The sequence below is a fragment of the Pieris napi genome, chromosome 3, assembly GCF_905475465.1.
Source record: "Pieris napi chromosome 3, ilPieNapi1.2, whole genome shotgun sequence".
Classification (NCBI taxonomy): domain Eukaryota; kingdom Metazoa; phylum Arthropoda; class Insecta; order Lepidoptera; family Pieridae; genus Pieris; species Pieris napi.
In genome coordinates this window covers 3,688,288-3,702,445 of record NC_062236.1, presented here as the reverse complement: position 1 = coordinate 3,702,445, position 14,158 = coordinate 3,688,288, and the positions used below count along the sequence as shown (strand labels likewise).

Below are 14,158 nucleotides of genomic sequence, written 5' to 3'. Positions count from 1 at the left end.
AATTAAGACTTTTGAAGTTATACTTCTTTTGGTGCGTTCGGGAAAAATGAGGAGAGTAAATTTTTACGATGCGCGCGCTCACCGTCACAAAAAACCGACACCCTAAAGTTAGCTATAGTCAACATTTTAGTTTTTTTCTATTGTTAGTGTAGTTTTTTCTACAAACGTAGAATAAAATTTTAGAAAACATTTTATCTTGTTACGCCAAAGAAGTATAACTTCTAATGCGTGTACATAAGTACACACATGTTTTTGTATTTTTGTAGTTGTAAAATAAAAACATAAGATGATTTTAAATTTTATACTCCGCGCATTTATTGTTATAATAGCTGTTAAAATGACGTAATCGCCTAGCTGATTATGCGCACCCACGAAGTTATATAAGCCGTTTGGTTAATGTGTTTAATATTTGTTAGTTATAAGATACGATTTACGTTGGTAAATTAAAACTAGTCAAAATTTTTACAATACATATTAAAAACTCATTATTTATTTATTATAGATCCAAGTTATCCTAGTAGCCATGTTTTGAGACGAGACAATTACCTAAAATATAGATGAAATGCAAAAAAGTAACAAAACACGCCCATTGGGAACACCCTTGTTGTGAACACACAAAACTCGTTATTAATTGAATGGCTATTCTATTTTATTATTCACGTTATAATACGCAAAATATTCTATTTATGAGCAGAAAAGATGTTTTGTAACTACAACAGCATCTAATTATTTCGTAATAATATAACATCAAAAGTTCACCATGTATCATGTTCTTATGGAATTTAATAAAGCTGGATAAAAATCGCACCTATTCTAGTATTTTATTACCTAAATAGCATGTTTTTTTATTTTATTTATTTAACGCCTTCCTTAACATGGAAGAGACTTTTTTTATATATATACATATATATATTAAAAAAAAGTCTATATATATATTATGTTCTTCAATCTTGTGGGGCTACATTACGTACATGTGATGCCGAACCACCTGGAGTCATCTCACCGCAGGCTGCAAAACTGTTGCATTTTTATTTTTGATTTGAAGTTTCTGAACTATTATCGCAAAGTTTCATTAACTGGGCCAATGAATGTTTTGTCAGAGCCTCGTTTGTTTTCTGCTGAAGTCCGTACCTGGATGCCCCATACGCCGGACTGTCCAACAGCATGTGCAGCGATATTATTGCAGTAGCATGTTGCTCTGGCCCGGAGTAATCGATCTAGGTATTGTGCAAAAAGGCCGTCATTATTTGGACCATTCTTGGTAGGTCTTCTAGTTTTAATTATTTTATATGCTGTTTTTATGTCCGGTATAAAGCATTTTGTAACCTTGCCCGTTTCAGCATCTTTGTATCTCTCCGCCCACTCTCGACGACAGTTTAAGTAAACAGCAATTCATTTATGTACATTTCAATTAGTTTATTTCCAGCCAGACGCTGGACATTGACGTCTTGAAGAGAAAACAATAAGTCTTCTGAGAAATACTTGCGCATGACCAGAAACCGCAATGCTAATAATTAAAACGGTATTAATATTATGAATCAACCATTTTGCTTATTTAATCAAAAATGACGTCAGAAATGTGGTTCATGTAAGCTATTCAATGAAAAGTAAACGTATTTATATATATATATATATATATATTACTAGCTGACCGGGCAAACGTCGTTTTGCCATGTATATCATTTATAATAAAAAATAGGGGTTGACCGTAGAGAGGTGAAAGTTAGGGGTTTTATGTATTTTTTAATGCTGTATCATAAAAAATAAAAACATAAAAAAATATCTAAAACTAAAAAAATATATTTAGGAGTGGACTACCCTTAACATTTAGGGGGATGAAAAATAGATGTTGTTCGAATCTCAGACATACCCAGTACGCACACAAAATTTCATGAGAATCGGTCGAGCCGTTTCGGAGGAGTTTAACCACAAACACCGCGACACGAGAATTTTATATATTATATAATGGTTTAACGTTTTTATAGGAATTCAACGAATTGAAACATTATGTGTCACCCCTTATTAGGTAAACAAATCACGAAACAGATACAGAGATCTAAAAGGTTTTTGTGTTTTTTTTTTTTTTAATTAGGCAACCGTGTCTCGGATACGAATTATAAACCTTCTGTGCCTGACTTGTTCACTGATTATTCTCTTCTATAATCTCCTTGTTACTACTATTGTTTATTCTGACAATAGTATAATCTATAATTATTATTTGGTCGCACTACGGGTAAATTTATAAACACAAAATTGGGCCCCTATGTCTATAAGGATATAATGTCTGATGTAGTCTGTATACTTATAATCGTGTAAAATTAATGCGTGAGAAGTGAATTCTGGCAATTTGTTATGAATTCTTTAAAACCTTACATATACGGCCAAACAATAAGTGATCGGCAAATAAAGAAAGGAAGATTTTTTACTTTTTGTAATTAAATTATAAATGTTAAAACCTAATAACGAATGTGACCTCCTCTTGAATCCCTCTGATGCATGAATATGACTTCAATGTCAAACAAAAACCTAGTAAATATTAAAAAATATATACTTACACGATAGTCATTCATAGCGAAGTCCGACACATTCCTATATGTCAATTTCAAATCGTTTTTGACAACCAGGCATCACACTTGGCCCTGAGTTTCGTATCTGTATCTCTTTCTCCTCCATTACTTATGTCTTGTCCTGTACAAGATGCAGCAACTCAACGCAGTCGCAATACCAGTCCAATGGCTTCGGTCGGTACAAAGCCATGATTTTTTCTTCTACCGTTTACGCCGGTACCAACACGCCATTTACCCTGGATTTTACGCTTTATAATTAATGGAAGGAGGTCGCAGCGGGCTTGTCGCTACACATGCCCCAGGTACGATTCTGAATCTAAAGGGTAACAATGAGCAAATATGCACATACTTATAACTTTTTTCTGCTTATAAAAACAATGAAAACGACAGGAAAATCCAACGAAGTAATGGAAAAAATATTTTAATATTCAGTTGTGCTCGGTGAGCGTAAAGTCCTAATTGCGAACAATAGTGGTAGGAAGTATTTTTATCGCATCAATATCGGGTAACAAGTGGGTTTTTTGAACAGAGATTCCTAAGTGGATTTTGCAGACCCTTGTTCTCCAAGGTTCGACGAAATTCTATAATTGTTAAATTACTTGTAGAAAGCGTTGAACAAAATGTTGATTTATGTGAGGTCGTTGATGAGAACAATCATTAAAATAATGAGAAAATCGATGAAACATATGAACGAGAGTCATAAATCACTATATAGCTTTTATTAATGCGATTTTGCGCAGTAGACAAATGAAAAATTAGTTCTAGGAAGATATTATAGGATAATTAATACGCTTAGCATCACGAGTTCACGACATTGCATGGTGGATCAACGCGGAGGTGAGTGGAGAGAGCCAAACAAGTTTCAACTAATTAAATACTGATTTCGCACACTTTCTCTTAAGGCTGAAGCTTAACGGATTAAGTTGTGCTTTTATAAGTTTATAACCATGATTTTCAACATTTTCGTATTAAAATACGTATCTGTATTCTTAAAACTCTACTACACCCTTACCATATTCTCTATTTTTAGTTTGAATTTGTTATATATTAAGTATAATCTCTTAGAAATAAACGATAATTTCTACATAAATTATTCTAGATTCACGACATTCAGTTTAGGATTTATTTGTATTATTTTTATTGTAATATTTTGAACAGAGAATTTTCGGTACTATCCGAGCCGCATGCAAAAATATTCACATGATAATGTATTAATGGAATTTAACTGATTATTTTTGAAAATGAAACCTATGACGTACGTTCTACATTACCGCAAAATGCTAAAGCTAATTAATGGTCAAAATATTTTATCTGTAACCTGATACACGTCATCGGAAATTTCGTTTCCTTATAGGTTCGCTGAATGATATTTCTGCAGTGCAAGGTTTGTATCCGTATACATTCTATACATAATGTAAAACATGACCATCTAGACACTTGCATCAACAATTTGGCAAACAATAGACTGAGGTTTCACTTGTCAAAAATCTCAAAAGGGTTGAAACATATTTAAAGCTAACTTGAAAATGATCTGTGATGAAAGCTAAAACTGTGGAGGTTTGAAAATAGTCCCATGTTTTAAGTTCTGGTAACTCATAAGATTTCTTCAACTGTCATTTAATTAGTCATAGACAAATTATACTTAATATCTAAGCCAATTGGTTCAGTTTATAATGAGATAATAGGGACTAGAATGAAAACTACTTGTACGAAAAAGTTTTGGTAGGAAAACGATACATATGAACGAGGAAAAGCATAAATCATTACCATTTATTTATATAGAGACTAGGTACATTAGAATATTACTTTACAATAAAACATTTTGTTCTTACTTTTAGAAAATTATTTTGTCATACCAATGACAGGGATTAGTCTAAATTCACACATGAAATGAATTTAAAAAATAAAATAAACCAGTGGCGCTACAACCTTTTAGGTCTGGGCCTCAGATTTCTGTATCTGTTTCATGATCATTTGTCTAATAGGCAAGTAGATGATCAGCCTTCTGTGCCTGACACGCGCCGTCGACTTTTTCACTCTTAGGCAAGCAGGTTTCCTCACGATGTTTTCCTTCACTGTTCGAGCGACTGTGAAATGCGCACATAGAAATAGAGTTCATTGATGCACAGCCGGGAATTGAACCTACGACCTCAGGAATGAGAGTCGCACGCTGAAGCCACTAGGCCAACACTGCTGAATAAATTTATTGTCAGTTTATTAGCACGTGAGAACAGGAAAATTCATAATACTGTAGCCAAGTCCATTTACGTCAATTTAAGGTACTCCATAGAATATTAAATACATATGCGCATGATTTTTATGGTACATGGGACTTACCGAAAGACAATCAACATTTAAACAAAGAAATATAAGTATTGACTACATTCAACTTATTAATTACCTATCTAAATTAAATCGTTAGTTTATCACACCTTTCATTAATAATAATTTGAGGTATAGCTAATTAGTTCACCTATCATTGATAGCTCTTGCCTTCGTGCGGCCTCGTCATGCCGTTAAACTTGACAATACAAAACATGAAAATAACAAATATTGGTAACCATTTAGACAAGATCTTTGGCGAGTACATACAAATACGTAAACAAATAAAACCTGAACAACGTAGAGGTCACCGTAAAGTGGTCGCAAGTAATTGCTGGTCAACTCCGACCGGCCAGTTGTCATTTGAACGCTGTACCAGGTGAATGTGTGTACATTTCCGCAGTGTATAATTAATTTAATATGGATAAGTTAAAGTGCATTATCGGATGATACTCACATCGACCTAGTTATGGCCTGGAAATACATTTTTTGGTTTTCTCTGGTATGTAAATAATGTATATTACTAAGATCTTATCAAGGTTCTAGTGAATTCACACTAAATGGCAAGAATACGTTTAATGTTAGGTAAACGAAAAACGAGTTTTTATAACTGCGAGCTACAAAGTCTATATGATATAAATAGTTAATTAAATGTCATCGCTATTAGGTGATCAAATGCATATTTAATTATTTTTTTATATTTTAGTTTTAATTAAATAATATTTCAATTTATTTAAGTGAAATAAAATTGGAATGTTGCCTAAGAATGGGATATTTACCGGCTAGTTGTCGACGCATATGGCGTATAAGGCTCAAGGTTCGAATGCCGGCAAAACAATTATTGTTTCGAGTTTTACGCGCCGTGGGCATATCAACTCCTTGCTTTAAGAACCTTTAAATGATCAAACGCATAAAACCATAGAGTGGAAGACACCTCTCATGCCTTACTTTCCTATAAATCTTCAATATTAACTTGTTCAAATTTATTCAGCAACGCAGAACCTGCGTTAGACATTTGAATTTCGCAGTTAGTTAATAGTTTCAGTGGTATACATGAAATGTCATTAAGATATGTTATATTCGTTCAATCCTTTCCTACTTACGAATCTAGCAAGTTAAATAGAGGATTTTCAATATTTTAATTGAATACAGAAGATTATTTATACATATTGCAGGTCTAAATTCATTAATACGATTTGCTATCGTGATACAAAAGTAAGAGTGACGTCCACTTTCTTTCGATATACATAATGCATCGTGAATAAATTATGCGTATCCAATTAAACTGCTTTAAAAAATATTACAAACCATACAGTTATTCGTATAGCATTATTTGGTTCAATTCTTGAAATATCTTTTTATCGATAAGCAAGACAGATTTTCTATGAGATTGTATGTTAGGAAATCATTTATTTCAATTAGACTTATTAAAAAGGCAATTTTTGAAAGTCTAAATTATAAATAAAAAATATTTAAAAATCTCCATACTAACTCTTTGAAAATAGCTTGTAAACATTGATTCGATAATTATATGTGAAGACCATGTACCTAGCTTAAAAAAACTACTATACTAAAATAAAGTTAGTAAGTTAGTAAACTCTTGCGAAATAAGTACACAATAACTAATTTAAGTTACATTTAATACAAAACAGTACCACGAACCAGTTTCATCTTTTAAACCTTTTAACTATTCGAATAAAATAAATAAATGCGTCGATATAAAAGTCGTTACTAAACTTAATGTACATACATTTTTTTATTTGCTACACAAACAGTTATACTTGTAAAATACAAATAATAAGTATAGTAAAGAAAAGTAAAGAAAAGTATTCAAGGACACGTTGAAATTGTTCTTCTACACAAATGTGTGATGTCTTACGTCGTATGAGATTTTGGGGGTTTTATTTTACATATTACTTCAATAATAATAGTTGTCGTATGTTATCTATCTATATTCAACGTAGGAGACCTTGAAATGTACTTACAATAAGTGCGACATTTAAATATAATTGCATATGTTAACTTATGGTTTAAATCTACCATATATTTCAAAAATACAAATACTTTTTTGGCTTAATAAATTGTGAAGGATATAAAATCAATGGATTCGATTGAAATACCAAGCATTGGTACGTACAACTTGTCAACTATGTGGCTTTTTTATCCCAATGATTGTTACTTTAATGTTTAAAGAACTTTATTTCTCATTACAAAAAATGTATTTTTATTTACACGAGAACCTTAATATATACGAACGAGATGCACGTCGCCATCAGCCGTCCTAATTTTATTCTACTAGGCTCATTCTGATATGTATCTTTAAGATAAATTGAGGAAAAGATTATATGTAGTAAGTAATTGAAATTTAAGTAAAACAATAACAATATAAAATTTTCGTTTGCAATGTTTGCAAAAGACATTACGCTATTGTATGTTCCTCTTATTTCAGAAGCAATAAGGCTTCATTTTTTAATCATGTAAGCATAAAGCATAATTTTTTTATTTTATCTAAACTAATTTATAATACTAAATATTAAAACAAAACTTCTGTAACATATATGCTGCTTATATAAAGCGGGGAAGTTCTTACATTATTAGTTTTTCCTACTGACGTATTATGACTTCTTTCGTAATCTTAAGGCAGACAAATCGATCTCGTGTCTTGGTTTAGTGCATTCGTGGTAAGCGTTTATAACGTTGAAGTTTTAACTAATATTATTTATTCTATTCCGTAGTGTAGAGTAGGTACTTAACTAGAAAGAAATCATTCTCATTGTGTATCAAGATTAATTTTTAAGTAGATTCTTTAAATAATTATTGATTAATTAGAATAAATGAATACTCCTATTTTGTATCTAAATTAAGTGTTTCGTATTAAATGTCGAGAAGGTGTATCGGATGGTAAAGGCCTAAAAGCGAAAGTACGCGATATAAATGGGTTCAGATAAAGACGACAAATATAGTGAAAATAAATGACATACGTATATGTTAATTTATATTATGTTTGGAAATATATTTACAGATGACAAGCTATAAAGCTGAAGAAACCGATTGGCGGACGGGCAAATCACCAAACATCCCCTCAGATGGTTCATACAAAATTCTTAACAGATTTGTGAAGCCATTCATTAATAGGCGAGGTATGTAAACTAATAATACTACGAATGTATGAAAACACATTTTGCAAGTTTCTTGTGTCAAAAAACTGGTTGTTTCGCATGCAGTCTGCATACCAATAACCTATTTATTGGTATTCGAATGTTACTTAAATATAAGTTAAATTAAATTGCATCTGCGCAATTTATCGGTGTATTCTGTGCAGTTATTTTATATTTTCTCATTTATTATATTGCTTCCTAACATACAACTGTTCTCATAGAACATCTATCTAACTGATCGTTAATAATTAGGTGATGAGCTGTAAGATAAAAATGATAAAACCTTTGCTAATCACAGTTATCGCCTTTTAATTTAATTGTGCCTAACACACGTCAACTTTAGAATCTTAGACATACCAGTTACCTGTTTTCCTTCAGTACAAGCAAGCGTTTATTACGCACATACAAATTGGGTCACAGTTTAGAGCATTACACACTTTTTATGAACATTCACATTAAGCTACTACGTAGATAACGTAGGTCAGTTATAATATCAATTCATTATAACGCTTAGCGCTTCCGCTCCGCCATATGTGGAAGTAGGCATCGAAGGCTTAGAATAACATTAATAATTAAAAATATTGGTTGTTTGTAAAGTAGGTTTACGATCGAGATGTTTACGTGATAACGTCTTATTGGTGATATAAGTTTTTGGGAAGTAAGGAATTAATGAAGATAACAATTTTTTCAAATTTTAAATTACATCTATCGTTTTATTCACGGAAGATCGGTCCACTCACTCGAACGCTATGCCAGCCTCCGCTCGTGAGGATTCGGCGTGACAAGTTTCACGGAATGACTGGCAGCGCTCGAGATGAGACGGGAGATCGGTCCGTCTCTCTCTCGTTATACCTGCGATCGCGCTCGTGAGGTTTTGGTGTGACACAAGTTTCTGAACATGTCACCCGACTAAAACGATTTTAAAGACGTTATCACGTCAAAAACAATGAACGATATCCATTGCGTCGGAGAATAATTAAAGGTTGCACAAGACAATATTTTCAAGTAAACTTTAACAGTTGAAGACTATGAACATTTTGTTTTCCAGATAAAAATATTCTATGAGTCACGATCGACTTTCAACTGTAAGGTCGTGGGCGAAGCTAGTTTCTGTCTTGATCATTATTACTGTAAATATTTTAATATTTGTTTACACAACAAAATTCACATCACTGAAGATTCCATTTAAATACTTTTGTTAAAACTGTTTAGGCGCCCTAGAGTGTTGTACTATAAATCAGCGTGCTATTTATTTCCAGTTATATATTAGTTATTTAATATTTCAGTAATGGACAGCAGTATTGTTTTCCCAGATTTGACATCAAGGTCTGGGATAGACATATTCTCTCAAATCCCCGACGATTGTAAAACCCTGGGCATTTGTGAAGATATTCCAAACTATCCGGCGGATATAATTTCAAGTGCAATTCAACAGGTAACGTTATTTTTATTATTCAATTATGATTGCCCCGTGGTGCGTGAGCCCCGCGTTGGGAAACACTGCTGACTAGACTTTTCTTTCCATATTTCTGCCTTAATAACTAAATCGGCAGTTGGCTGTGTCTACACTACCGCCCTCAGCCCATGACTGCACTAGTGTCAACTAGACGCGCGCCAGCGCGTAATAACAATTAGTTATGTAAAACATTAAATTAATGTAATTTTTAAATTTTTTTCTCATATGGATTACTTGGCTTGCGATAAAATATATCGTGGAAATTTCAAAATCATGTTCTATATACATTTTCGTCATAAAATGAATTCTAAGTGTCAAAAATAGGCGATGTTTGGATTTTTATTCTATCGAGCGAATTTATTTAAATCGTGTATCGATCTTTCGAAATGGATACATAAAGTCCACCATATATTTTTTCCAATCGCCCTTCTAGAAACGATGACGAAAAATGGAAAGAAGCAATGTACTTTTTTGGAGTTTGGCGACAGGATAGGTCCTTAAGTGCTTCGCAGCAGTGATCAGCGAGATTCGCCTAAATCAAACTATATTAAAATATGTAGGAATGTGTACATTTAAAATACAAATTGGTGGTAAATAAAAGTAATTCCAATTATTTATTTACAGATTGAAAGTGAAAACAAATACAGGTTTAACAAAGATGTACTAGAGCCTCCTCAACTCGCTGAGAGAATAGGACCGGAAGAAGAAACTATAGATCTATGTTCCTCTATGGAAAGGGTAAGCACGGGCGTTACTTTAACGTTTAAATAAAGAACAATATTATATCCTTAGTCGTCTACGAGATTTAACCCAAAATGCATTTTGTAGTAGCATTACTTTCTATAGAATATACAACTCGAAGCGATGACGACTATTACTTTAGAAATTAGAATACTACGGGAATTTCCATTATTAAAACATAAATATAATTATAGGAAATATTTTTCTCCCGTTTGTTAGTACCAGTTGTTTTCGTGTTTCATGGGCCCTATGTTTTTATAGACATTGATTCTTTTCGCAAAATTAAAAATTATTCAAAGCGGAAATAATATCGTCCGTAAATGTCACGTGCGATAACACATAATTTATTCTCGTGATAATATACTCTACATAATTTACTGCACCATAACAATTCCAACATACGTTTACATACGTACGTTATATATTTTTATATACGTTTTATTTATACACATTTAAAAACTAATACATTTTCAAAAGAGCTACATTTAAAATAGCTCTTTTGAAACTTTTTTTTTTCTACTTTCGAATTATCAAAATTGGATTAACCTGTTTTCCGATACCGCTTTTAATTGGCCAACAAGGATATGTATTATCAAATAAACTGAGCTTATTTCGGCAAACTCAATTGTCCTTATGCTGAAGTGAAACCTTAAACTTGCCTGCGTGTGTGAATCAATAATATAAAGCGACCATAAATATAAATGCAACTTTCACTAGCATGGAAATATACAAAAGGCTGGAAACGTAACGTAGGCACCGCAATTGTATCGTGATATATCTTCCGTATGATTATACAATCGTACTTCGCATTCACAGATTTGAATTGGTGAGGCTTAACACAATAAGACTAGAGCAATAGCGACTTCAGCTTGCGATGCACATTCAATTGCTTGTCCTATAAACATAAAAATGAGTTCAAAACAGATACAGTAGTATATAGTAGTCTTAATTTTGTACTATTAAATATTTATTGATATTTTATTTAAGTAAAATAATAATCTATTTCAGATATTTGTACCCAAAGTGGCTCAAGATATCAACAAGGACTGGTTCCTGATAGTTAACGACAAGCAAAAACCGCGACAAACGTTTCGAGTGGAAATATGCAGGTAAAATTGTCTATAAATCAAATCTTATTTTATATATTACCAAAAAAAAACTATATTCATACAGTACATACATTTTACATTCGAGAAACTTCTCTTTGGGTAGCTAAAATTGTGTTGTATTTGTCCGAAGATCTGTTCATAAGATATTTTCCTTTATAAAATGTTAATTTATGTATAATATATTTACAGAGGAGGAGAAAACGCCACCTGCTCTTCTATAGCTTTCTTCCAGAAGGGCTACAGAGGGTCATGCGTACAGAAATATGTTCTACGTAACATGATTGCACTGAACGACAAAAATGAAATCATTGAGAGACCGTTTCAAGTTCCCAGTTGTTGCTCGTGTGTCGCTAAGGCTGTTTGATAAATGAATAACTTTATTTTATGATATTGTCTTTGGTATAGGCGAGTACTATGCTGTTAAGTACATCATTAACGAATAAACGCGAATTAATTAGGGGCCCGGAGATGGTTCTAATAATAATTGTCCCACAGTGTGAAGTCCGGACATTATTTTATTTACTATTAATGTAAATATAGCCTATTTCCTATACGTTACAATAATACAAATCATACCTCGTTCTTTTGATTTACATAACTCGACGTTTTGAGTGCTTTCCAGTTTGTTAAGCCTTATTTCGTCTCCGTATGTAATAAATTTGCGTTTATATCAGTTAATGAAATTATATTTAATTATTAGTTTTTATAAGGAAAATACAGAAGCTGATTGGATCTCCCATTTTTGTTACGTCATGTTATACGCTTGAACATTTATGTGCGAGTATTAATTCTTAGTTCGTTAAATTTAGTGAATACCTTTTGTATGTATACGAACCGATATTGACAGAAACACGTGTAATTTCTGCGATTGGCCTAAGATGGCCTATATCAGAATCGATTTGTTTGAAAAGTATAGGATATACTATGAAAGTCGCTAGAAGCGGTATTTTGTATGCGGATTTATTTGGTGTAGTAAGCGTTTAATAAATTGTCAGATGACAGATTTCTGGTGATATTCAATGTATTTGATATTCAGAGTAAGTGCTGTTACTACAATAAGTTATCGTTACATTAGTTTAGCTTGTCGATTATATCATTCGTTCATGAAAACAAGTTAAACTACCTAACAGTTTAAAGCATATGCATATAGTAGATATGCGAATTTTGCCATCTGTGTTAATGTTAGCGTTTTTAAAATATTATTAACGCGTTGAGACCAATAATTATGTAAATAAATATTTATATCAAATCCGTTTTTTATTTATCTATCTTAATTAAGGTTTAATTTATTCCTTTTATTTTCTACACGATGTAAAAAATTAGAAAAAATATTTCTACATCACGAATTCTCACTTACTGCTCCGCTACGCAGCGACTCAAAATGAGCCTTTGAAAGTAGAAAACAACACATTTGCCAATTATCGCTTTGCATAGTTACTACAACTTTTACCTGAGTAGTATTATTAGTAGTGTTGCTTACTTATTTATTTGAGTTAAATAAAATTCATTGTCCTACCGCAATGAGGTCAAATTCTATACTATACCAAAAGTCAACATTAAAAAAAAACATTTTATTCATTAAAACTTTGATGCATTAACAGTATATACGTATATACAATCATATAACATAAACTATTAAGGACGCAACGGGTAGCCATATCGCTAACAAGCGATCTCAAGGAAAAATAAAAACTAATACCAAGGGTAAAGTGAACAACTAAATGAACAAACACAAAATTACAAGTAACAAATTAGACTTATGCAATTACAAAACTGAAATCTAAAATAAACAAAAAAATTAAGAATCACAATCACAAATTAAAAAAAAATTTTTTTAAGAAAAAGTTTTGTTGCATAGTTTAATGTTTCGTAGCCTCCAATGGGGCTGTTCCTCTATCTAGTCTTCGTAATAATTCTTCAAGGCAATCAACAGCCTTTTATGCCATGCCTTTATCACTGAAACAATAATTGTTTTACCGAGAATCAAACCCTGTACCTATGCTACTGAGGGACATTGCAGTGTGATGGACAATAAGTAAAATAATTAAACCCAAGAAATAAAATCAGCGAAGACAACTATATAAATACATTACTGAGTTTAATTAAAAACTAACGAAATAAAAAACTAATCTGTGACTGTGTAAAAAAGTACAATATAATAAATCCAATATTCTATCGAAGGTATAACGAGTGGAATACAAAACCCTCACTTCATATTATTTATTTAATTTATAAATACAAATACATCCTGCTTCGAGGCTCATTTTAACCGACTTCAACAAGCCTAAAAGGGGAGACTTACAATCCGGGCGTATGTTTTTATAGGTCGAAGATAATGTGCCTCTTGCATATTGCAACAAGCTTGCAAGAGGCTCGCCAAATAACAAGAAAAAAGCAAATAATTAGCTAGAGTTGTTAGATGCGCAAAAGTCGTTTTTAGGTTATTACTACTAATAGACCTGAGAAGTGTTGTATATAATATATATCATCTTAGGCGAAATATATTAAAAAAGAATATGTTTCTTAAAAAAATCACTTTGCTTGCTCAGTATATCTCTTCTCTATCTTCCTTTAAATTTCTTCTGTACAAACATTACCTGTCCACATCGTATCCCTAACTTTAATAATACTACCTAACCGACGTGAGACTGATTTTAAATTAATTAAAATGATTCATGTGCACTTTTTATTATTATTGGTATAATTTGTTTTTTTTAATGTATCCTTTATAAGTTTAGTTTGTTTTTTTTTGTTCCTGTTTAGTTTTTTTTATTATTATATATTCTTATATTATTTTTGCACTTT

At 31.9% G+C, this 14,158-nt stretch overlaps 1 protein-coding gene across 2 annotated transcripts; it reads left to right on the top strand.

The window, feature by feature from the left end:
* The first annotated feature begins 5,232 nt into the window (after window positions 1-5,232).
* Window positions 5,233-12,602, top strand: LOC125063690 (protein spaetzle). Of its 2 annotated transcripts, none has more exons than XM_047670263.1 (6): window positions 5,233-5,391; window positions 7,912-8,029; window positions 9,361-9,482; window positions 10,128-10,241; window positions 11,253-11,353; window positions 11,543-12,602. In XM_047670263.1, exons 1-6 carry the CDS (start codon window positions 5,359-5,361, stop codon window positions 11,715-11,717), a joined length of 663 nt encoding a protein of 220 aa, XP_047526219.1. In that variant the 5' UTR covers window positions 5,233-5,358; the 3' UTR covers window positions 11,718-12,602. The 2 variants fall into 2 exon arrangements, with proteins under 2 accessions (XP_047526219.1, XP_047526218.1); XM_047670262.1 differs by having other exon boundaries at window positions 9,334-9,482.
* The last annotated feature ends 1,556 nt before the right edge of the window (window positions 12,603-14,158 follow it).

Coding starts and splice junctions, on each gene's coding strand:
- LOC125063690 (XM_047670262.1), top strand. CDS start 5,359: ATGGCCTGGAAATACATTTTTTGGTTTTCTCTG. Junction 8,030..9,333: donor GCCATTCATTAATAGGCGAG/GTATGTAAACTA, acceptor TTAATATTTCAG/TAATGGACAGCAGTATTGTT. Junction 11,354..11,542: donor TTTCGAGTGGAAATATGCAG/GTAAAATTGTCT, acceptor ATATATTTACAG/AGGAGGAGAAAACGCCACCT.